Genomic DNA, 24,895 nt, shown 5'->3' on the forward strand with positions numbered 1-24,895 from the left:
GCCTCAAACTTCCCTCCGGAAGCAAGCTCCTGTGATCTGTAGCGTGGGGATCCGGAGCCGATTCCCAGAACACGAAGGGGAAAAAAACGCTCCTAGTGATCCCTCAGAACCTGCATATTTTCATACGCTTTTTTAGGGGGGCTACTAATTGGGGCGCTTTTCCTTAGCGAACTTACTTATCTTAAAGACGGAGCGGAAAATAAAGCACGCACGCAACCCAATTTCCGGAGAACCGAGATCGCGACGAACAACCAGGAAGCGACTGGGTTGAGAGCTGTTCCCGGTTCTCCGTTCTGCTCTCGGGGGCACCTCCCGGGGTTCCTAAGCCGCGGCGTACCTCGCTGCCTCTCGAGGCCGTGTCCCTGACCTAGGCTTTGGCCTGGGCCACTCGTTCCGGAGCCGTCATGTCATCCGACTTCGAAGGTTACGAGCAGGACTTCGCGGTGCTCACTGCAGAGATCACCAGCAAGATTGCGAGGGTCCCACGACTCCCGCCTGGTGAGAGCTCTGCCCGACTGGGCGAGGGTGCTGGGGAGAGCTGGGAGGGTGCGGGCGGTGGAACGCCGCCCGAACAAGTGTGTCTGTGAGGCGCGAGGCTGGAGTGGGTGGTGCTGGCTGTTCCCCGGAGGGATAGGGCTTGGCTTGGTTGAGGGTAAAGAGTCAAGTTCGGGTGTGGGGTGCCGTGAAAAGAGCCTTCGGAATCTGAGCCATATGAGTTCGAATCCCGACTTCACTCCCTTGTAACTTGTATAACCTGGAAACGTTTCTTAACGTCTTAAGAGTCTTAGTGTTTTCGTTTGTTAATTAGAGATGTGAGTATTCAAAGAAAATGAATGAAAGTACGTAGTTGATGGATCTACAATCTACAGCGGCGTTGTTGTGTTAGTAATAATATTGTAATAATTATATGCGGCAAAATAGAGGTAAGAATCAGGGTGCCTAGATTCACATCCCACCTCTGTCACTTAAAAGTTGTGCCTCTTAACTGGGGAGGCAGAGGTTGCAGTGAGCCAAGATCTCGCCATTGCACTCCAGCCTGGGCAACAAGAGTGAAACTCCGTCTCAAATAAATAAATAAAATAAAATAATAAAATAAAAGTTGTGCCTCTTAAGCAGACTGCTTAGTCTCTTTCAACTTTTCTTCTTAGTAAATGGGGGAAAATTGTACTTCTCTCATGGGGTTGTTAGGTAGATTAAATTTAAAAAACGTATTTAAAGCCCCTTTGGTGTTGTTAGTTGCTGTATTAGCATTAGTATTTTTCAAACCCCCCATCCCCATTTCTTGTTTCTCATCCTTCTTGGGGATTTATTGTATAACCCAGCTTTATGTAAAAGTTGGTACAAGATAATTTTTCACACTTAAAAAATTTCACATCTCCCATCTGGAAGTGTTTTTGTTTTTGGGTTTGCTTTTGTGTTTTAGCACATCTGATTTTCTATGCTAGACTGTCAGCTATGTGAAGGTGGGAGCTGGGTCTGATTTGCTTGGTGCTTACTTATTAGGGGCTCAGAAAAATAAGTGAATGAGCAGGTGAATATAAATATGATCTTTTGTAACTTTGGTTTGGAAAATGTTGTTTCAGGGATTATCTTTCTCTACAGATTTGAGTAGTTAATCACAGAAAAGGTTTTTACATTTTTGTTTAGTTTTGTTAGGGAAACTGAACCATCATCTGGCTGCTAGGCTTGTCCTTACCCTAGCTCCAGGATATACAGTGTAGAAAGGGGGGTGTCATTCATCTGTGGATTGCTGGGCACTTCACTTGTCCAGTTGTCCTGGTACTAGCAATAATTTCTCCCAGACCTAAGTTGTCATTCCTCTTTCCCTTTCCCTACTTCCCCCAAAACTTACGTGTTTATAAGTAATTTTCTTCCCTTATTTCTTTGTTTTTCTTCCCCTCACCTATTTTCTGTTAATAGGGACATTTGCTTGAAGCCAAGATCTCTGAACTTACATCCCACTCATCTCCTGAAGTCCCCAGTTAGTTCTGGAGGAGATGGATGATGTCTTAAAGAGGTTTATGAGTCCAAGTGAGGGAACAAGAGGAGAGAACCAAGGTAGTATATACCACCAAGCTCTGCTGCCTCAGAGATTTTTGTGTCGAAAGTGGCTGATGGCCTCATCTCTTCATGATGCATCACCTCGCCTCTTCTCTTCAGCTCTGCTTTTCTCCACTGCCGGAGATCTTCTTGATTTTTGTTATTGGTGGAGACTACTTCCTCTGAATTGAGTCCCAGAGCCTCAGAGTATCAGGATTTGTGGTTCCAGTTAGAGTTTTACTCATTTTTAATTGTAATTGTTTTAGTAGTAGAAACATGTATTTGGGTTATTAGCGTTTGTATTGGGAAGCTGTTTTACAAGGTAACAAAATCATCCTTGGATGCAAAGTTGTAAAAACTATTTCCAAGAAAACAGATCGTGTTACAATTTTTCTCTTGCCTTTATATTTTAATGTAACAATTCTTAACACATAGAAGGAAACTTTTTGATTTCAGTACCTTAAAAATAAAACTGTGGGTGGGGCGCAGTGGCTCATGCCTATAATCTCAAAACTTTGGGAGGCCGAGGCGGGCAGATCACCTGAGGTCGGGAGTTCGAGACCAGACTGACCAACATGGAGAAACCCTGTCTCTACTAAAAATACAAAACTAGCCTGGTGTGGTGGCGCATGCCTGTAATTCCAGCTGCTCAGGAGGCTGAAGCAGGAGAATCGCTTGAACCCGGGAGGCAGAGGTTGCGATGAGCCAAGATTGTGTCATTGCTCTCCAGCCTGGGCGACAAGAGCGAAACTCCATCTCAACAAATAAATAAATTAAAAAAGACTGTGCCTCTCCTTAGCTGTAGTATTATATAAGGCCCAAACACAGGAGCTACATTACAATTGAAAGGAGACTGCATTGCTGGCTCTGGAAAAATGCTTACTGACTTGTATTATTGAATAATCATAATTCTTTTTTTTTTTTTCTTTATGAGACAGGGTCTTGCTCTGTCACCCAGGCTGGAGTGTAATGGTGCAATCTCAGCTCATTGTAACGTCTCCCTCCCGGCTCAAGGCTACTCCCACCTCAGCCTCCCAAGTAGCTGGAACTACAGGCACAAGCCACTGTGCCTGGCTGATTTTTTTGGATTTATTTATTTATATTTTTCGTAGAGATGGGGTTTTGCCATGTTGCCCAGGCTGGTCTCAAACTCCTGGGCTCACGCAGTCCGCCCACTTCGACCTCCCAAAGTGCTGGGATTACAGGCGTGAGCCACCGCACCTGGCGTAATCATAATTCTTAAAAATGCAGTGGTTGCTGTCTTAATAATGACTTGTGCTTGCCCCTTTTATAATCTATTTCCAATTGATAAATAGAAAAAGAAGAAAAATATATCCATGTAGTATGAATTTCAGATGTATGTCTGTAGATTAACAGACATTAATATATATAACCATGGCAAAAATAGTCTGATGACAAGTAAGTATAATCTCTCTCTGGGCATCATTAGCAAGTGCAGTGTTCGGCTAAAAGTGACCCAGAGGAGGTGAACTATAATTTACTTGAGTTAAGAAGGATAAAAATTGGAGCAAACTTTCCAGCCAAAGCAGTTCATTCCCTCAACATAATAACTTACTTAAATTCAAGTAGAGTGGGTAGATCTATTGAAATGAACTTTGTGCTGTGCATGTTACAATGTATTAAAGTATTGCTTCCAAAGAGAACAGAAGAGTGAACATTTAAAACTTTTAAGAAAGAAATCTGATTACTCTGTGATTTTTTTAAACAATAAAGAGATTTTGCTCTTAAAGTGTTTGAATCTTAACTAATTCTAGCAGTTGAACTGAGATGGGTGAGTTCTTTCTTAATACCCTTATGGCACTATATTTGAAAATTGTTTTTTTAATTATTACGGTTCTATGGGAAAGTAAGGAAAAGGGATGAGCAGAAGCTATAGTTAGTAGTTTATTGTGAAGTTCCTTTTCCTCTAGTGATGGGAGTGAATTCTTAAGTGGGGAATGTTTTCCTTTGGTGCAAGGATTCTGTTACATGTAGTAGGCTTCCTGAAGAACCTTAAGGTAATCTTTTTGGAATTCATTGCCTACTTTACCATTCACAGAGAGAGAATGATCTGTTGTGAATCCTGTCACTTTATGGCTGTCCTCAGAATTGTACCAAGAAAGTATTACAGCAAAATGATTCAGACTCAGACGTGACATCAGATCTGTTTAGAACCCTAGTTCTGCTACTTACTGGATGTGCAGTCATGGACAATTGCTTGGCCTCTCTAGGCCTGTCTCCTCCATCTGTAGAATGGGGATGACAGAGTAATAATTTCAGCCTTGTAATGTAAAAATCAGTGAAATAAAGCATGTCACACACTAACACAGTTCTTACACAGAAAATGCGTGATATACTAGCCATTAATGATATTACTGCTGCTGCTGAAGACAACAGCTGCTAAGATTAGCCAGGACCCCGATCTTCCGACTTTGTCATGTTAATTGAAGTCTTAAATCTTACACTTCAATTGTTGCTTCCTTTCTGTCCCTAGACTAGAATTAGGTCAATTTCTCTTGATGAACACATTTGAAAGGAGATAAGTGATTAGGGCATTTTAGATATTAATTTGGAAGTGGGCTTTGAACTCAGGATCCCAGCGGGGGCAGTCAGAGGAGAGAAGTGAAAGTGGAGTCAGACAAGGCAGGTGCCCTTTCCAGAAGGAAATACCTGAGTCTACTGCATTAGTTGTGCCAAGCCCTGGAGGATTGTCTAGACCATCTAGACTTAGCCACATGTGGATGAAGGCGTAAACACACTTCTGTGATTCTGTCTTGACTTTACAAGATGGTTGCAGTGAAATAATTCAGAAAAGTTGGCTTTTGTTCATGATATACTGTGGTTTGCTTAAAATATATTTGGCTTTAGAGCTGTAATATCTACATGTAGCTATTGAGCACCTGAAATGTGGCTGTTGCTACATTATGAAATGATAACATTTTAGATATATGCGGTTACATAGTATTAAAACTAAAAAATTATTAATTTCACTTGTTTCACTTGTTTCTCTTAACTTTAACGTTTTTTATTTTTATTTGTTTCTCTTAACTTTAAGGTTTTTTATTTTGAAAAACTTTACAAAATGCTGCTACAAGGAAATTTAAAATCACATGTGTGACCTGCCTTATATTTCTATTGCTCTAGAGGGTTACAGTTGAAGAGATGGTTCCAGTCCTAATTCGGGAATTCACTGCTACAATAGTTTCTTCCTTCTTAGGATTCAGGCTACCTCAAAATCAGCTTTGTGAGCTGCTGGGCAAGGTCCAACTTTTTCAATTGAGCGTACAGGGAAGATAGTCTTTAGCGGTTATTGATGGCCCAGTTATGTCTCATAAAAAATTTAAGCATTTAGGGCTAGCATGGTGGCTCACACCTGTAATCTCAGAACTTTGGGAGGCCAAGGCAGGCAGATCATGAGCTCGGGAGATCGAGACCATCCTGGCCAACATGGAGAAACCCGTCTCTACTAGAAATACAAAAATTAGCTGGGCGTGGTGGTGCGTGCCTGTAATCCCAGCTACTCAGGAGGCTGAGGCAGGAAAATTACTTGAACCAGGGAGTCAGAGGTTGCAGTGAGCCAAGATTGTGCCACTGCACTCCAGCCTGGTGACACAGTGAGACTCTGTCTCAAAAAAAAAAAAAAAAAAAAGCATTTACGGAGTTGTATTCATCTTTGAATAATATACATTCATATAAACAAGTGTGTGTGTATGCATCTGTAGATCTATATATTTATCTGTATGTTGTCTATATGTATATTTGGTCAATTTAGTCAACCTAAGTAATGGCTTCAGTTTTTTTTTTTAAATAAACTTTTTATTTTAGAACAGTCTGAAATTTACATAAAAATCACAAAGATAGTACAGAGAATCCCATATACTCCACGCCCAGTTTTTTCCATGATTACATCATGTTAATATGGTACGTTTGTTACAGCTAGTGAGCCCATATTGATGCATTATTATTAACTAAAGGTCATACTTGATTCAGATTTTGTTTTGTTTTGTTGGTTGCTTTTTACCTAATGTCCTTTGACTATTCCAGGATCCAATCTGGGATACCATGAAACATTTAGTGCTCATTGCTTTTTAGGCCCCTCATGGCTATGACAGTTTCCCAAACTGTCCTTGTTTCTGATGACTTTACAGTTCAGAGGAGTACTGGTCAGATATTTCCTAGAAGGATCCCTCAACTGGGATTTGCTCAATGTTTTTCTCATGATTAGATTGGAGTTCTGGGTTTTGGGGAGGAGGACCACAGAGGTAAAGCATCATTTTCACCACATATCAAGATACATGCTGTCAACATGACTCACCACTACTGACGTTAACCTTTATCACCTGGCTGATGTAGTGTTTGCCAGGTGTTTCCACTTAAAGTTAATCTTTCCCTCCCTTTTCCATATTATTTGGAAGAACATCATATATGCATAGCCTATACTTAAGGAGTGGAGAGTTACGCTCTACCTCCTTGAAGCCAAGTAATTACATAAATTATTTGTAATTCTTTTTATGTAAGAGAGATCTATCTATTCATTTATTTACTTATTCAGTCATTTACATCAGTATGGGCTCATAGATATCTATTTTATCCTTTGTGTTATATTCCAATACTACTTTATTTTCGTGTTGCTCAAATTGTTTTAGCTTTGACCATTGGGAGCCCTTTTTTTCATTTGGCTTCTGTGTCCTTTTGATATACCCCCATCATTTTGGCTTTTTTCTTTCCTTTTTTTTAAGGACTTTATTATTTTCTGATAGTATAAGATACTCCAGGATCATTTTCTCTATTTCCTGTTTCAGTGCTGGAATCAGCCCTTTCTCTGAGGAATCCTGTTTCCTTTAATTAAAGAAGGGTATTAGAAACCAAGATCTGGACACTAGGTGTGCCCATTACTCCTGGGGTGTTGTTGCTTCTGGTACCTCTCAGCTGACAGAGCAAGGAAATTCACATGTATTTACTAAGCCATGTATATGAACATATCTACAAGCATTTGCATATGTAATCATTTGTATATATAGTATGTTAAACACAAGTTCATGCTAGTATCTCCAACGCTAATCCATTATCAGATGGATCATTCTAGAATTGCTTTATTTCAAAACTGACCATTCTATACCATGTTACACAGGGTAGCATCAGTAATATACCCATTTAAAAATTATCTGTTCCTCTCTTAGTGGTTTGACTCCACATTTCTCAGTACATACATAATTGCTGCTGCTAGTTTTATTTTAACATATCTACGTTGCACAAAGACAGGTACAAGTAACTGAATTCAAGTGAGCCTTGACACTTTCACTTTAATGAGGTTGTTCTGTGCTGATTAAGCACTTCTGTAAATATCAAGAAATAATTATACTATGCAAAAACTTGTGTGTGTATGATCACTAAGCACTTCTGTTAATATTGACTAGGAAATGAGAGGCCAAGGTGAGAGGATCACTTGAGCCCAGGAGCTCAAGATCAGCCTGGGCAACATAGTGAAACCCATCTCTGCAAAATAAAATTGAATTTAAAACTAGCTGGGCATAGTGACATGCACCTGTCATCCCAGCTACTCAGGAGACTGAGACGGGAGGACCCCTTGAACCCAAGAGTTTAAGGTTACAGTGAGCCGTGATCATGCCACTGCACTCCAGCCTGGGTGACAGAGCAAGACCCTGTCTCTAAAAGAAAAAAGAAAAAAAACTAATTAAAAATATATTGAGTAGGAAAGTAAAGATCGTACATACCTAAGACTTATGTGTATGTACATCAGCACTTATCAAGCTTATAGGCAAAAAAAAAAAAAAAAAGGAAAAACAGTGGGAAACTTTTTTTATATATTAAATAGTACATTTTATATAATACATATAGCAGTTAAGAGCTCAGTTCAGGACAACAGACCCACCCCAGTGGAGTTCCAACTCTGCTATTAGTTGTTGAACTTTCAGGAAATAATTTAACATCTCTGATCTTATTTAATGGCTTGAGAAAGGAATAGTAATTGTACCTCAAAAAGGTTGTTTTAAGGGTTGACTATAATAGTATTAAACACAGAGCACCATGTACATTAATGATAGCCCTTAGTTACAAAGGTCTGAATCCTAGGAACATGTTATTTGAAAGGGGATGTCATTTGTGGTGGGCAGAATGAATCTCTTTTGGGAATTACATGTGAATGTTGCCAGGTTACCAAAACTTAGTGTCAGTAGGTATTGCCAAAGTCATCTAGTTCAGTCCCCTCCCTCTCCCCTCCTTCCTACCCTCCTTCCCTCCTTCCCTCCTTCTCTCCTTCTCCCTGCCTCCCTCCCTCCCTCCCTCCCTCCCTTCCTTCCTTCCTTCCTTCCTTCCCTCCCTCCCTCCCTCCCTCCCTCCTTCCTTCTTTTCTTCCCTCCCTCCCTCCCTCCTCTCCTTCATTTCCTTCCTTCCTTCCTTCCTCCCTCCCTCTCTCCCTCCCTCCCTCCCTCTCTCCTTCTCTCCCTCCCTCCCTCCCTCCCTCCCTCCCTCCCTTCCTTCTTCATACTTTACCCCTAAATCATCACTTTTAAGATTTGTCTTCTTAAAAACGTGAACACTATAAGGACCAATCAAAGAATGTCTCAGTTCCATCATTATTTCTGACAGCACCATCATGAAATGAATTTTATGAAAAAAAAAATCTAATCGTGTTAATTCCACCTCTATCCCAATTTAATTATTTTTTTTGTAAAGGGAAATTTATCATTCAAATGGGAAGATTTGCCCCAGTCTTTTCCCCTCAGTTTCTCTGTGAGTAATAAGTATGTTGCGGTGTGCTAAGACTGAATTATTCATTCTGTAAGCACTTAATGGCCCCTACCATGTACAGCTCTCTATGCTAAATACAGAGATTGGACACGATTTGTCAAGAGTAGTCTCTGCCTTCAAGGAGCCAGAGATGAGCCTGAAGAGGAAACTGCAGGCCGGGCGCGGTGGCTCACACCTGTAATCCCAGCACTTTGGGAGGCTGAGGCAGGTGGATCACTGGAGGTCAGGAGTTTAAGACGAGCCTGACCAACATGGTGAAACCTCGTTCTACTAATAATACAAAAATCAACTGTGTGTAGTGGCACATGCCTGTAGTCCTAGCTACTCGCGAGGCTGCGGCAGGAGAACCATTTGAACCTGGGAGGCGGAGGTTGCAGTGAGCCAAGATTGCACCATTGCACTCCAGGCTGGGTGACAAAGTGAGAGTCCATCTCAAAAAAAAAAAATAAAAATAAAGAGGAAACTGCAGAACCTTATTTTTAATGACCGTTGGACCCCCTAGAGCCAAGCAGAGAACTCTAGGAATTCAAAGGAGATGAGGTTATGTCTCAGGAGCTCGCCCAGAGGGATAGGTCGGGTTTGGACAGACAGAAACAGGGAAAGACTATATTATAAGAGGTTGCCATACATAGATGCAGTGGACATCTGTTGCACCCAGCAGCTTTCATTCTATCTACTCAATTTCCTATTGAGGAACTACTTAAACCCCGTTTTTCCAGTCTTGATAGAACTGACAGACTGCCCTGCCCTCTGTAGGTCAAGAGATGAACATACTATCCAAGCAAGGACATTCATAGACTTTTTGCCAGGAATTTGATCAGGATGAACCAAGGAAAGAGAATAGAGCTGCTCAAGACTTTTCTTTAGCAGGGATTGTATGTTCCTATTCCCTTGGTACCCTGAGCTACTCCTGATACTGTCTTTCCCAAACTATGTGGCTCATTTTTGTCCATTGATTCTGTGAGCCACCCCACATTATTCTAACAAATTCTCTTTTTTGGCTTAGTTTAGCCAGAATCACTTCTGTCGCATTCAGCCAAAGAACCCTAAATGGTAGCTTAACAAAGATGTAGAGAAGAGAAAACAAGATTTGTTTGGGTGGCAATGAACAGTCTGTCTCTAGACTGCATACTAGAAAGCTTGTAGTTGGAAATAAAGTTGGAAAGGATGCTTGGCTCTGGAATGTCGAGGACCTTAACTGCTAAGCTCAACTGATCCATCAAAGCGAGATTTTAGGAAGATTAAATGGGAGAGGGGGCAGGGAAACCAAGGCGGTTAGTAGCATAGCTTCTTTTGCAAATTCTTGCTCTGTTCTGCATTATTTAACTTACCTTCATTTTTTGAAAACTGATTGTATATGTCAAGTTCATTATAGTGTAGGACTATAAAGATGATTAAGACATGGCTCTTGTCTTCCCAGAGCCCCGCTAAGCTGAAAGGTTGTTTATGTGAGGGATAAATCATTAGGATAACATAAGAGTTATATGTATTTTATGTACAAGAGAGTGATTAACTCTTATGTTGGGTTAGGAAAGCCTTCAAAGAAGTGATGATTTCTGAAGAGAGTTTTGCATAGAGGTTTGCCAGGTCGGCCTGGTGGAGATGGGCATAAGCATTGGGATTAAAGGATTGAAGTCCTGGAAATGTATCAGTGTTAGAGATAAAGATTTAGGATCATAAATACATAATATGATAGTTTTAAAATGGATGAAATTGCCCAGGGACATAGATGATGGTCATAAGAAAGGCAAGGACTGAACTCCAAGGAACATCAGCGATTAAAAGATGGCCTGAAAAATACAATGCCTAGCAGAGGACCGTGAGACAGGAGTGAGCGTTCAGGGGAATTACCAGATCAGGGTGCCATGGGAGCCAGTAGAGGAGAAAGTTATAGGGCGGGAGGAGCAAAGTGTAAGAAGCCACAAGATTAAATAAAAACAGGACCTAAGAATGTCTATTAGTTTGGGCAAAGGAGGGGTTATTAATGCAGTAAGAGTAATTTCAGTCGAATGGTGGGGGCAGTAGTTAGTTTACAGGAAGTGGAGGGGAGATGAGGAAGGGAAACAGAGTCTATACCCTTGCTTTCAAGAAAATTGGCTGGTAATGAAAGGAGAGGAATATTAGCAAAGGGGAATACAGGTCAAGGGAGGCTTCTTTCTTTGTTTTGTTTTGCTAATGAGAAAAACTGATACTTATTAGTCCTGGAGGTCCATGGCATGGACTTTCCTATCAACTGAATATGTTAAAGAGAACAGGATGTTCCCCCTGATGTGTAAATACACCAGCTCACTTTTGATCCAAGATAGGCCTGTCTTTTTTTATATTTTTCTCTATCACAAAAATATAGGGCTATCTAACTATAACTGTGTGAAGATACTGAAAGGATTGAAATGTCCCAGAAGCAAACAAATCTGGGATCATCTATTAAATATTTAATCTGGCCATGTGTAGATTTAACTTTTCAAGGAGGGAAAATTAAGTGGAATTCTAATCCCAAACGCATATTTTTCTTAGGGAGAAATATTGTGAGTACACATAAAACACCTTATGTGACAACTGTTTCCCCTCTATAGTTTGGGGATAACAAAGGGAAAGGGTTAGGATTAGCAGAATCTACTAATAATCTAATCATTGTCTTAGTGAAATAATTTTTTTTTTTTTTTTTGAGATGCAGTCCTGCACTGTCGCCCAGACTGGAGTCCAGTGGCGCAATCTGGGCTCACTGTAACCTCTGCCTCCTGGGTTCAAGCAATTTTCCTGTCTCAGCCTCCCAAGTAGTTGGGATTACAGGTGCCTGCCACTACACCCAGCTAATTTTTTGTATTTTTAGTAGAGACGGGGTTTCACTATGTTGGCCAGTCTGGTCTCAAACTTCTGACCTTGTGATCCGCCTGCCTCAGCCTCCCAAAGTGCTGAGATTACAGGCGTGAGCCACCGCACCTGGCCAGTGAAATAATAATTTCTACTAAAGCTTCCCCACTTAGGATTGGTTGCCCTTCTGACGGCTGGTCACCTGGTAGGTGTTGTGCCCATTTCAAGCTTCGTGACTTTTCTAGTCTGTTGTGTTAGTCAATCTCATTAGGCTCCTGTGTGACATAAACCCAGTTTTAAACAAAGAACAACAAAGTTCTTGGCTCAAGCAACCAAACTATGGTAAAGTCAAGCTTTTATAAAGTCAAGCCATTTCAGTTATTTCAAGCCAGGAACTAACTGTTTCTCTCTCTCTTTGTCTCTCAGTTGTGTTTCATTTTAAATGCAGGATTTATTTTCAGCCGTTGCACGCTTGCTTTCTTCTTGGAGCTAGACCAATGGATGCCAGCAGCTTCTAGGCTCATTTTCTCATTACCAGGAAAGAGGAAAAGACTTTCCCCTTGCTCTAGAACTTTGATTCTTCTCCCTGGTTCATATATGCCTATCCTACCACCCAACCCCCAGATGGATGTGGCCAAAGGATTGAGTTACTAAGATTAGCCCAGCTAGGATTAGATGCCTGTCATTTGCCAAGTCACTCACTGTGACTGAAGAAGCAGAGTCTTTATGGAGGTAGCATTTTCATTGTCCCGCTTGGTGAGGAAGGGGACCTTTGAAGAGAGTAGGGGCTGTTGCCTGAGAAGAGAAGGATGCAGGCAGACAAAAACTAGAGATATTCAATACATTTGGTTTGCACAAAACTTAACTAGGGTATGTGAACAAATAGGCTGACTGGTTGGAATGAGGGTATGGGAAAGCTTTCTGAAATTGTCTGCCAGGACATATCTCTCCTAGAGAAGGGAATTACAGTTGGGTTATAACTTGACTGTATTAGAAAAATAAACCACATACAGAGACTTAGCACTTTATAATATTAAAGTAACGTCACTTGCATCAAGCTTATTGGAGCTACAAGTAATCCAGTAGATTTTTTTTTTTTTTTTCCATTTTAGAGAATACAGACTGAGGCTCAAAAAAAAAAAAGAGAAAAATTTCTTGCCCAGGATCCCATAACCGTTGAGTGAGATAGTAGCTTTCAGTTTAGAATCAGTAGTCCTAACTTCAAATATTTATTCCATTACACCTGATTCTCCATGCTACTGAAAGTACAATTTTTAAAGGATTGTTTTTGCCCAGTTTTAGACGATGTTTTTGTATATGACTTTTAAATTGTATTAACAAATCAGTTATTCCCAATTTATTAAAGTTATGACTTCACAGATTCCTCAGGCCAGCACAAATCTGCTCTTGTTAACTTAGTCTCTCCTAAAGGGCAACATAATTTTTAGTCTCTCTTAAAAATGTGTCTCTCTTAAAAATGGTATGTCTTAATAATTAGGTACTCTATCGGATTATATATTTCTAGATAGCCTAGAATCAGTGGCTTGAAGTGGTTTCAAACCCACCAAAGAATGATATGCTCTTTTGCCTTATGTTCTGTAATCTGGCCAGAAAAGAGAAAGGCATATAAACATCGAAGTTTTAAAATATTAAATTTATTCGTATCTTTAGCAATTTCTTGGTATTATTGTTTGTTTCAGATGAAAAGAAACAGATGGTTGCAAATGTGGAGAAACAGCTTGAAGAAGCGAAAGAACTGGTATGTACAGACAGTAATGCATTTTAACACACAGCCAGAACCATTTCAGCTAATGCCTTCCTCTAGCCTGTTTTATACATTGTGGAAATGTGAAGCATTGCTGATTAGCATTTTATAATTCAGAATCTGTCAGTTTTTAAATTGAAGAGATTTTAATAGCTTCTTGGGATTTTATTCTTCTTAGTAAAGGTGATTCATTAAATATCTGTCTCTAATTTTTATTCCATCATAATACGTTTCGTAACAGCTGTAAATAGCTAATGCTGGATAAAGGCATATTGGATACCAGACACTGGATTAAAAATACTACTTGCTTTATAATATTTAATTTTCTCAATAACCATGTGAGACAATATTATTTGTCAAAAATGATAAAGGGTCTGATATTTTCTCCTATTTGCAAGCTCTCAAGTGAGCTTGCTACAGTTTCATAGATGACTAGAGAAGACATGAGACTCCTAGGTCAGATACAAAAGATTTTTATTATCCACAACAAAAGCAGTTGCCAGTGTTTCAGGCTGGTTGCATCAGTTCCTGAGTTTGAATTCCCACAGTGGTGATGCAGGCAGGCCTAGATGTTGTAGGCAGGCTTACAACAGCATTAGAATGCCTTAGAGGAATGGAACGAGAGCCTAGAAAATGTGCCACTTTCTAGCAGCCTATAAGCAAGGCTGTTGTTTGTCCCAGGGGCACACATTATTTCCTCTCCCTGAGCTCCCCGCAAACACAGTCCTAAAAAATGGCTCAGACAGAGTGCTCAGGACCTTGTATTCTTGGCATACCAGGTAAGACATGTAGGAGCATGAGAGAACCTTGGCCAAGTGACTCTCAACACTGTTACTACTCCTGTTTTATAGGTGGGGAGACTGAGACTTAGAAAGATGAAGGAACTTGTTGGAGGTCCCAAATCCTGTTAAGTCGTAGAGTAAATATTTGCTCCTAGTTTGCTAAACCCAGAGCTCTGGTTCATCTACTACTTTTTTATATAAATAAATTAGTAAAACATGGAGCAAAAAAGGGACTAAAAGTATTGTGTCTTAATTTGGGATTTTAAAAGCCGACTATTACAAGCATGACTCACTTGTTACTATGCATTGTGTCCTATATGAGTGTGTTGCTTTTCTTTTTTATTTTTGATACAGAGTCTCACTCTGTCACCCAGGCCGGAGTACAGTGGTACAATCTCGGCTCACTGCAACCTCTGCCTCCTGGGTTCAAGCGATTCTCATGCTTCAGTGCCCCAAGTATCTGGGATTACAGGCGAGCAATACCACACTTGGCTAATTTTGCTTGTTTGTTTGTAGAGAGGGGGTTTTGTCATGTTGGCCAGGCTGTTCTTGAACTCCTGGCCTCAAGTGATCTGCCCACCTCGGCCTCCCAAAGTGCTGGGATTACAGACAGGCACCACCACACCCGGCTAATTTTGTATTTTTGGTAGATACGGGGTTTCACCATGTTAGTCAGGCTTGTCGTGAACTCCTGACCACAGATGATCCACCCACCTTGGCCTCCCAAAGTTTTGGGATTACAGGTGTGAGCCACTTTGCCCGACCCATACTGCCCTTTTGATGACGACCTTGGGAGGAAAACTTTTTTGATTTGACTATTGGGATTAATTGTGTTTCTGCTGAACATCTGGTTTGTATTAGTCTCTCGGACACTACACATCTTGCAATGATCTTTTCTCCCACTCTGCATTGGCCACATAAATGCTGTGGTAACATGGAACAAGTGCACATTAGCCTCATTCTTGCTTTCATTTTAAGTGCTTGTTGTGTGTTTCCTTTTTCTTTCTTACCTACATTTAATTTAGTTTTAAGGATCCATGTAAAATATCTTCAGCAAAAATATACTTAAGTCTCAGATTTTGGCTTGCATGTATTTTTGTAGTTATTTTTCCGATTGATCCTGTTTACCTTGTTAGAACTAAATAATTGATGATTTCAGAGAGTTGTTTTAAGTAATTGTCTTGCTAAGTAATGATTTTATTTATTGATGCTTCTCATTTATGTTGAGACATAATCATTTAAACTATCACCATTTAAATCAAGGCTAATTAAAATTATCTTTTTTCTTTATAATAAATTGAGCGCTATTAATTGAAAGGTGATTGTCTGGTTTATCTGTATGCTACTATAGTTATTCAGTTGCTAACCCTGAATACAGGTTTTATTAGCGATAAGCTGATAGGGTTCTGGAAGGAACTTACTAGAAAGCTTTAAAAGGTAAACTACATATGATTTTATCAGACATGGCCTGGGCCAATTTGTTGTTGTTACTGGTTTTTATTTTTATTTTTGACATAGAGTCTTGCTCCATTGCCCAGGCTGGAGTGAAGTGATGCAATCTTGGCTCACTGCAACCTCCACCTCCTGGGTTCAAGCAATTCTTCTGTCTCAGCCTCCCGAGTAGCTGGGACTGCAGGCACCCGCCACCACACCCAGCTAATTTTTGTATTTTTAGTAGAGATGGGATTTCACCTTGTTGGTCAGGCTGGTCTCAAACTCCTGACCTCAGGTGATCTACCTGCCTCGACCTCCCAAAGCCCTGGGATTACAGGCGTGAGCCACTGTGCCCGGCCTGGTTTTTATTTTTTAATGACAACTACAAGTAAGCCACTTCTGCTATCTTGTATAGTGCTTGCTGTATCTTCTTCATCACTTGCAATCATCATTACTAGAGTTAATTTTAATCTAACAATTGTCAAGTAAGAGACACTGTTCTAAGTACGTTATAGGAATTGCCTTATTTAATTTTCACAGCCGCTCTCTGAAAAAGATAGTATTTTATAAGTGGGAAAAATAAGGCACAGAGACATTAAGAAACCTGTTCAAGATTCCATGACTAATAAGTAGTAGAGCCTATGATGTGAACGTAAGAGTCTGGCTTCAAAGCCTATGCCTAAACCATTATAGTATTTCTGCATTGCTGCCAATTAAACTGTTCTGTGTTGTATCCAAAGTGTTATCTGATAGCAGGTTGTTAAAAAAAAAAAAAAGAAAAGAAAAGGGAGCCTTGCTGTGATTTCATTGAGCTATATGAAATTTAGCATATTACTGTATCCATTTAATGCCATATCAATGTGGTTATAAAGTATTGGGAGTTAGGATGAAGGTAAAGATCACATGTTGGTTGGTATGTGATTTTCCTAATTAGAAAACACCTGCCAGAATAAAGGTCACCAAATAAGGCTTGGCTTGTTTCACGGATTACCCATGGAAAATAATAGCTTACTTTATCTTCCCATAGTTGTGGAGGTTAATGGTCAGAAGACAAAACCCGGTTAGATTGAATGATGGGCTATTCCAAGTATATTGAAATCAAATTATTAAGAATGTTTGGGTTAATTTGTTTATTTTATTTTATTTTATTTATTTTAGTTGTTATGTTATGTTATGTTATGTTATGTTATGTTATGTTATGTTATGTTATGTTATTTTTGAGATGAAATCTTGCTCTCTCACCCAGGCTGGAATGAGTGCAGTGGTGCAATCTCAGCTCACTGCAACCTCTACCTCCCAGGTTCAAGCTATTCTCCTGCCTCAGCCTTCTGAGCAGCTAGGATTACAGCGGCCCACCACCACGCCCAGCTAATTTGGTATTTTTAGCAGAGACAGAGTTTTGCCATGTTGCCCAAGCTGGTCTCAAACTCCTGACCTCAAGTGATCCACCCGCCTTGTCCTCCCAAAGTGTTAGGATGATGGGCGTGAGCCACCGCGCTTGGCCAAATGTGTATGTTTTAACAAAGCATGTACTTGAGCACAATGTGTGTCACTCGACAAGTACTCAGAATTGTTGAACTAAACAAAAATTAAGAGTAAAAGTAGTTTCAGTGTTATTTGATCATTCAGCACCCTGAGCCTGGTTCCTCAACTACAAAAATGAGGAACTGGAATTAGATCCTTTCAGCTGTAAACATGTGTTCAAATAAGAGTAACAATGTAGTTTAAATCACATTTTTCTCTCCCCCTTCTAGCTTGAACAGATGGATTTGGAAGTCCGAGAGATACCACCCCAAAGTCGAGGGATGTACAGCAACAGAATGAGAAGCTACAAACAAGAAATGGGAAAACTCGAAACAGATTTTGTGAGTCAAATTCGACCCTTTGTCATATTTACTTTTTTTTTTTTTTTATTGTTTCCTTCTCATGCCTCAGTCAGCATTAAATGCACAGTCTTTTGGGCTCGTGTAGAAGACAAGTAACAGCTTTCATTCTTTATGAGTTAGGGATCTAAAAAATGGTTATAGAGACAGCTAATGGTGGAATTTAAGGTATATTGGATTAATAACTCACAAATAGATCCAAGTCATGCGGCCCTTTGCGTGTGAATGGTATTTACTGGTACTTAGCATTTATTAAAATTTTGAAACTCAGTTTCTGGCCTTTCAGGGTTTGGAGCCTTTAGGATGCAGCCTGTACGTTTGAAGCTCCTGGACTTCAGGGGCTCATAATCTCCCGAAAGCATATCTGTATTTCTGGATGCATGTTTCCATGTGTATTTTTTCCTGGGATAAACTCCATAGACTTTATTAGATTCTTAATAGGATATATTATACCCTTCCCCCAAAAGATAAAAGAAACCACTTTTAATTGATAATTTATTTGTGATCCTTTATATTAATTGCCCATGAGAATATTTAGCTGTGTCTTCCTATATATCTGGCTTTCAACTTTATCTGCTTTATAGCAAATTTAAGAATATAAATGTAAAGACATAATGTTAAAGTTGTTAGTGATTAGACATTAATAGGAGTAGAAAAGATATAGCTGAGTAATTCCACTCCTGAGTATCTGTCCAAAAAAAAATTGAAAGCAGAGTCTCGGAGAGAGATTTGCACATCCATGTTCATAGCAGCATTTTCACAATGGCAGAGAGGTGGAAGCAACCTAAGTTAAATAAATGGATAAACAAAATGTGGTATATCCATACAGTGGAGCATTATTCAGCCTTAAAAAAGAAAGGAAGTTCTGACACATGCAACAACTTGAGTAAACCGCGAGGACATTATGCTATGTGAAATAAGTCACTCACAAAGACAAATACTACGTAATTCCACTGATATGAGGTATCTAGAATAGTCAGATTCATAGAAACAGAAAGTAGAATGGTAGTTACCAGGGACTTGAGGGCAGGGAGAAATGGAGAGTTGTTTCATGGGCAAAGAGTTTCAGTTTTGCCAGACTGAAACTTACAAAAAGTTCTGGAGATTGGTTACTCAACAATGTGAACGTATTTAACACCACTGAACCATACACTTAAAAATGGTTAAGACGATCAATTTTATGTTATGTGACTTTACTGCAATTAAAAATAAAAAGATACAGATAAAAAAATATTTTTAAAACTCCGCCAATGATAAAAGGACAAAGAAGTGAACACAGTAACAACTAACGGTTTCTTATAGGCTGGCACAGGAAATTAGGTTTTCGGCAACTTAATGAAATTTCATATGACTCATGTTTAAAAAAAGAAAGATACAGGGGAGGACAGATCTGACTCTTACCTATGAGCAACAAAAGTCATGTGTTGGGTGATGAATCAGCTGTATTTCTGAAGCTGGGGCCCAAATTCACAAGGAAAGTCAAGAATGTGTAAGGATCTTTCTGCCTCAGTTCTCGCCTTAGGTGTTTTGCTTTTTGGAGGTTACACCTTCTAGGCTACTGTATACTTTTCCACTGTAAGACCAACATCAATGGACCCGGTAGAAGTCCCTCCCAGAGTCTGAAAATAGGGTGATTTGCAGTTATGCATGCTTGTTTTGTGTTTGAGTGGCTATTATCCTAAGAAGTTGAGGTGGATCACATCAGTAACTCTGATACCTTTTAGACTGTGCTCCTATTAATTAAAAAAACAAATTAAAACTCATGATGAGCCCAAATTGATAAAATAAATGTATATGCCTAAGTCGGTGCTCTGTACTAGGTAAAATTTTCTCCAACTACTTTGTGAAAGGCTAGTTTTTCTCAGGAAAAATATGAAATATAGTGAAAAAATTGGATTAAGAACAACTCAGATATATACTGAGAAAATTCTAACTGAAGTTAAAGTTTCAGTATAAATGATGAAAGCAAAATAACATGTTTATAAAGATTATTTTAGCTTGCTTGAAGAATGAAACTTTTTGGGGAACTTTTTTTTTAATGGAACTCTTTTCTGAAGATTTTTCTTATGGGTTCTAGAAAAACAAAGGATATGAATTTGCTAGGGCTGCGACAACAAAGTACCACAGACTGGGTGGCTTAAACAACAGAAATTTGTTTTCTCACATTTCTGGAAACTGGAAGTTGGAGTTCAAGGTGCTGGCAGGTGTGGTTCCTTTCGAGGCCTCTCTCCTTGATCTTTAGGTGGCTTCTCCCCACGTCCTCACATGTCTTCCCTCTGCACGTTTCCATGTCCCGGTTTCCTCATATAAGACATCAGTCCTATTGAATTAAGGCCCACACGAATGACATCATTTTAATGTAATCACCTCTTTGAGGACCCTATCTCCAGAGACAGTCACATTCTCAGTATGGGAATCAGGACTTCAACATAGGAATTTATGAGACACAATTCAGTTTGTAATGTTTAGGTCAGTTTTAATCTTTTATTCTTAAATTTTTTTTTCAGAAGTTAAATTATTTCTGTGGTTTATAAGTCAGCTAACCCAATCTTTAGTCTTTCTTGTTTCCCAAAGAGTACAGTCCTGGGTAAAGTCCTTTAGGTATCTGGAAATTGTATACTTGGATAAGTGCTCCTTTCGGGCTATATTTTCTATTATAAAGAAAAATGGAACCAACAACTATGAAACTAGAAATTTATTCTCTAGGCCAGGGATGTCCAATTTTTTAGCTTACCTGGGCCACATTGGAAGAAGAATTGTCTTGGGCTACACATAAAATATCCTAACACTGACGATAGCTGATGAGCTAAAAAAAAAAAAAAATTTCAAAAAACCTCATAATGTTTTAAGAAAGTTGATGAATTTGTGTTGGGCCACAAAAAGCCATCCTGGGCTGCCTGCAGCCTGCTGGCCATGGGTTGGATTAGCTTGATATAGACTATCATTAACAATTCATGTATTTATATGTATATTTGCTACCACAGATTTCTTCTACCATGTTAGGAAACATCTTTCACCACCTCTACTTCTATTGAATAGTGATTTACAGTTTGTAAGTTACTTTAACATACATTATTTCATTTCATTGTGTGAAGAATAGACAGAGCAGATATGGATTACTATCCTCATTTACACATGATAGAACAAAGAAGCTTAGATTAATTATAGATTTCATTCAACGAGAGTTTCTTGAGTACTGTTGTGTGTCAGGCACTGTCCTAGGTGCTAGAATGCAGCACTGGTGAACAAGATAAAGTTCTCGTCATATAGTTTAAATTATAGCAGGGGAAAAATCTAGTGGGGAAGACAACAAACAAATACATACATATTATAATTTCAGGTAGAGATACATTATATAAAGTAAAGTGAATACATGAATAGAGAGTGACCAGCAGGGTGATTGTGGCCATTTTTGCTCGGGTGTTCTCGGAGGTTTAAGTGAGAGAGGAAGAAACGTGTGTGGTTGCAGAGGAAGCAGAGGAAAGATCTGTGACGGCATTGTAAGCTGTGGTGAAGACCTTGGCTTTTATTCTGGGTTGATGAAGTCACCGGAGGACTTTGAGAAGTGAATGGTCCTTCGACTCCTGTTTTACAGCTTTCTTCATTTTACCACACCACCTCACATGATATATTTGAATAGAGTGTAGAAAATGTTGACATAACTCCCTTGTTTTAATTATTATTTCTTTTGTAGATTTAATCCTTTTTTTAAATGAATGGAGAATATCTATTTAAAGATACTTGATAGCTTTTGTATGCTGACATACCATACCTAGAAGTATTGAATTTGAAGAAAGACTAGCAGAGATGGTTCTTCAGCTCTGTGTTTATTGCAATTGAAACCATTCTCCTATTCCCCTTGTAATAGCAAGACTTCGAGGGGGCATTTATGCCCGTGGGGAGGGGCAGAGGACTACTCAATACTGTTTTCTTTGACTCATTTGTCCACTTGCTTTCTTTCCCCAGCCCGTCGTTCTCCTCTGCTTACCCTTTGGATGCCTGGATCCTTCAGACTTCCTCACTACTTCCTCCCATAACCTCCTCTGTGTGTTATCATCTTTCCCGTTCCTTCCATGGCTGCGTCTATACTGACTGGTATTTGTAGCCCAGACCTCTTGGTAGCCCCGGGTTTATATTTCTTACCATTTATCCCAGGGTCTTTTAAACACACTCAGATTCAACAAGTACTGGTTACTTCAGAGTTATCATTAATTTTTCAACCTTGTACATCCACTGCGTCACTGAGAATTAGCAGATCTACCACTGAAATATCTGTACTACTGGAAGCCTTCATGGTTTCTCTATCTGTATAATTGTAGTATGATTTCCTAATTCTGTTCTTGTGTCATTCAAAACCCTCTACATATTCCATAATTATCTTTCGAATACACTGATCTGTATATGTCGTGCCATTACACAAAATCCCAGAGTCCTCATTGTCTGCTGAATAAAATCCAGGTCAATTTCTAGGTATTCTAACCTGTACCATTGCTTCTTCACATGGCTAATAATTTTATTATACTTGCTGTTATGGCCTCTATGTTGTTATAAAGCTTATATTTTATTACTATTTTTTAGAACAGTATATCTCAGCCTTTTTTTTCATTATCACTTCTCTAAGGATACTTTTTAGACATGTTTTTCATAATCATCCCACTCCTTCCCCTATGAAATTTTAATACCACAGATATTCTGTATCTGTATATCTCTTCATGTACTATGGCTCCTTGGAGGGCCACACATCTTTGTAATGTCTTAAGATTCATCATACTCCCAAGAACTAATTTTTGCCTCTGTAGACATGATATTGCTCCTGTTGACAATGCATGCTTTAGAGAATGTGAGGCCTTATTCAGGCAGTTAGATAATTTACCGGCAAATCAGACTGGTCCTTTCAGGGTTTATGGTTTGACTTTGTTAGGACACGTTTAGAGTAGCCCTACTTTTATGGTGTGGCCTTTCTTGGGTTCCTTCTGAATGACTGGAGTGTTTAGTAAGTGCTCTCTCCCCTGTGTTTGTTTGGAATTCCGTCTCTCTGCCCTGGGCAACCTCTAAAATATCCATTCAATCCATTACTCCCCAGTACCTGTTCTCGGGGTGAGACCTCGTGGGGTCTCGTCCTCTACATATGCAAGTTCATTTTCAGCCAGAGACTTAGGGGACCACTTTCTTGATTTCTGGAGCTCGTTCTCTTTGTGGCTGCTTCTCACCATTACCCTGCTATGTTTGATGATGCATCCCAGCAGTCCTAACTCCAGTGTCTGCCTCCTAAGTTCAGTGACTTGCTGCACTCCCTGTGGGCTCCCCCTCCCTGTGCTGCAATCAGGAAAGTGCCTCCAGGCTGAAAGCCATGCGGGGCTCATGGCACATGTTTTTCTTCTTTGAGGAATTACACTCCTCCATTGCTTGTTGTCCAACTTTGGAAAACAATTGATTCGTGCATTTTGTCCATGTTCACAGTTGTTTAGAACAGGAGGGTTTGTCTTGTACCAGTTACTCCACCATGGCAGGAAATGAAAGTTCAGTGTCGATTTAATGTTTCTTAATTTCTCAACAGATAATTTTATATATCAGAGAATGAAAAGTAATAGTCTGCTGTTTACTGTACGAAAGTTGAAACTTTCCCTCTCAAGGGTCGAGTCGAAGTATGCTCAAATGAATTGACACTAGACAGATTAATGGGAAAAACCAAACAAAATGTATTGTGTGCATAAGTACAGGGGCCACACACAAAGTATGAGACTCAAAGTAGGGCCAGATAACTGAAGTTTTTATACTGTGCAGAAAAGCATAGAGGTTTGGAGTGTGGGAACAGGTTATCAGAGCGAGAGGGGAGGAAGGCAAGCAAAGGTTGTCTTGGCTCTGCTTGATGGAGCCTCGCAGGCAGCAGCCCCCCAGAAGAATGGATGGGAACCTGTGGTAAAGCTTTCTCTGTTACCTTTAAAGGTGCCGGGCACGGTGGCTCACGCCTGTAATCCCAGCACTTTGGGAGACTGAGGCGGGCAGATCACTTGAGGTCAGGAGTTCGCATACCAGTGTTCACATACCAGCCCGGCCAACATGGTGAAACCCCTTCTCTACTAAAATTACAAAAATTAGCCGGGCATGGTGGCGCACACTTGTAATCCCAGCTACTCAGGAGGCCTAGGCCTCCCTTGAACCGGGGAGGTGGAGGTTGCAGTAAGCTGAGATCGCGCCACTAAACTCCAGCCTGGGCAACAGAACGAGACTCAGTCTCAAAAAATAAAATAAAATAAAATCAAAGAGCGTCAGACTTTCAGTCTCCTTTTCCTGTGAGTTCATCTTTCCAAGATCTGGGTAAAGCCGATAGGGGTCAGGGTGGGGGCGCTCAGAGAAAGCCTGTTTTGCATTTGCTGTTTACTTCACTAATATTGATTTCCTCTACAAATGCGTATCTCCAGCTTTTCAGAGCCATTCTTATGTTTGTAGCCCCCCTGAATAGCCATCTTAAAAATATGCCAAAGAAGTATATTTTGGGGTGGCATATTTTGGTTTTCTTCATTATAGTGGCTTATCATAGAATATAATTTGTAACTGACTAAATACCTGTTTAAAGGATTTTAAAATTCATGCGGTAGTTTGCAGTCAGCATCGTGTGTGTGGGAGGGTGTTAAGGAAAGTTAATGGTCATACTTACATGCCCATTTATACTATTACCATTCCTGATTATTCTGTTCACTTACCTAATTTCATTCTTCTTGATTTTTTTTTTTTTTTTTTTTTGCTTCTTACAGCCTGTATTGTTCATTTTTGGCTTGTTGTGTAGCCTCAAAGGAAGTTAGTAATATTAAGTTCAGAAGAGGTCACACCTAGTCACCTTATTTTTAGATGAAGAAATGGAGGACCAAGGAGACCAAATGACTTACTGTGAAATCACACTGCTTTCTGGAGCCAGAATCAGAATCCAGTAACTAAGCACCCATTTTACTGTTCCCTTCATAATCCTTTACAACCTGCCCGCCTTCGAGTTTCCATAAAAATTTAATAGTCTGTTTGGGTATTTGTAAACAACTTTTTTTTTTTTTTTTTTTAAATTAGAATTCCTGTAAGCTGTTCTTGTAATTTCTTCCTTCAACATTGGTATGAGGTTAGCTAGGGCCTTCTCATGTCAGAATGTTCCAGAAAAATGAACCAGCCAAGAGGAAAAAAAATAGTTAAGGATTTTTTCAAGTTTAAGATTACTGTTTGCTTCTTAAGAAAATCAAAGCAAATTTTAAAACCCTAAACTTATACAAACAAAAACCCCCCAAAATTGTATAAAATGTTTGACCAAGTCTCAGTAAATAGAAAAAGAAAGAAACAAGTAAGTGGTGTGCCAGTCTAAGGTTCCAAAGGTTATGAGGACATGGTGTGTTGAATGCTTTTTCACTTCTCTGATATTGTGCTAT

The 24,895-nt window shown here is 39.6% G+C and overlaps 1 protein-coding gene across 10 annotated transcripts in view; it reads left to right on the top strand.

The window, feature by feature from the left end:
• The first annotated feature begins 20 nt into the window (after positions 1 to 20).
• Positions 21 to 24,895, top strand: part of VTI1A (vesicle transport through interaction with t-SNAREs 1A) — a 373,251-nt gene continuing 348,376 nt past the window's right edge. For 7 of the 10 annotated variants that reach the window (XR_004060055.1, XR_004060057.1, XR_004060056.1 and 4 more), the window contains exons 1-3: positions 57 to 498; positions 13,323 to 13,381; positions 17,358 to 17,468. Coding sequence is in view for 5 of the 10 variants with exons in the window: in XM_030940903.1 (XP_030796763.1) it covers positions 405 to 498; positions 13,323 to 13,381; positions 17,358 to 17,468 (264 nt within the window). In the remaining 5 variants the exon portion in view is untranslated. Of the gene's footprint in view, positions 499 to 1,920; positions 2,059 to 13,322; positions 13,382 to 17,357; positions 17,469 to 24,895 lie in introns of all 10 variants that reach the window. The other 3 variants (XM_030940900.1, XM_030940904.1, XM_010365925.2) reach the window with 3 other exon arrangements.

Source organism: Rhinopithecus roxellana, chromosome 11, assembly GCF_007565055.1.
Source record: "Rhinopithecus roxellana isolate Shanxi Qingling chromosome 11, ASM756505v1, whole genome shotgun sequence".
Classification (NCBI taxonomy): domain Eukaryota; kingdom Metazoa; phylum Chordata; class Mammalia; order Primates; family Cercopithecidae; genus Rhinopithecus; species Rhinopithecus roxellana.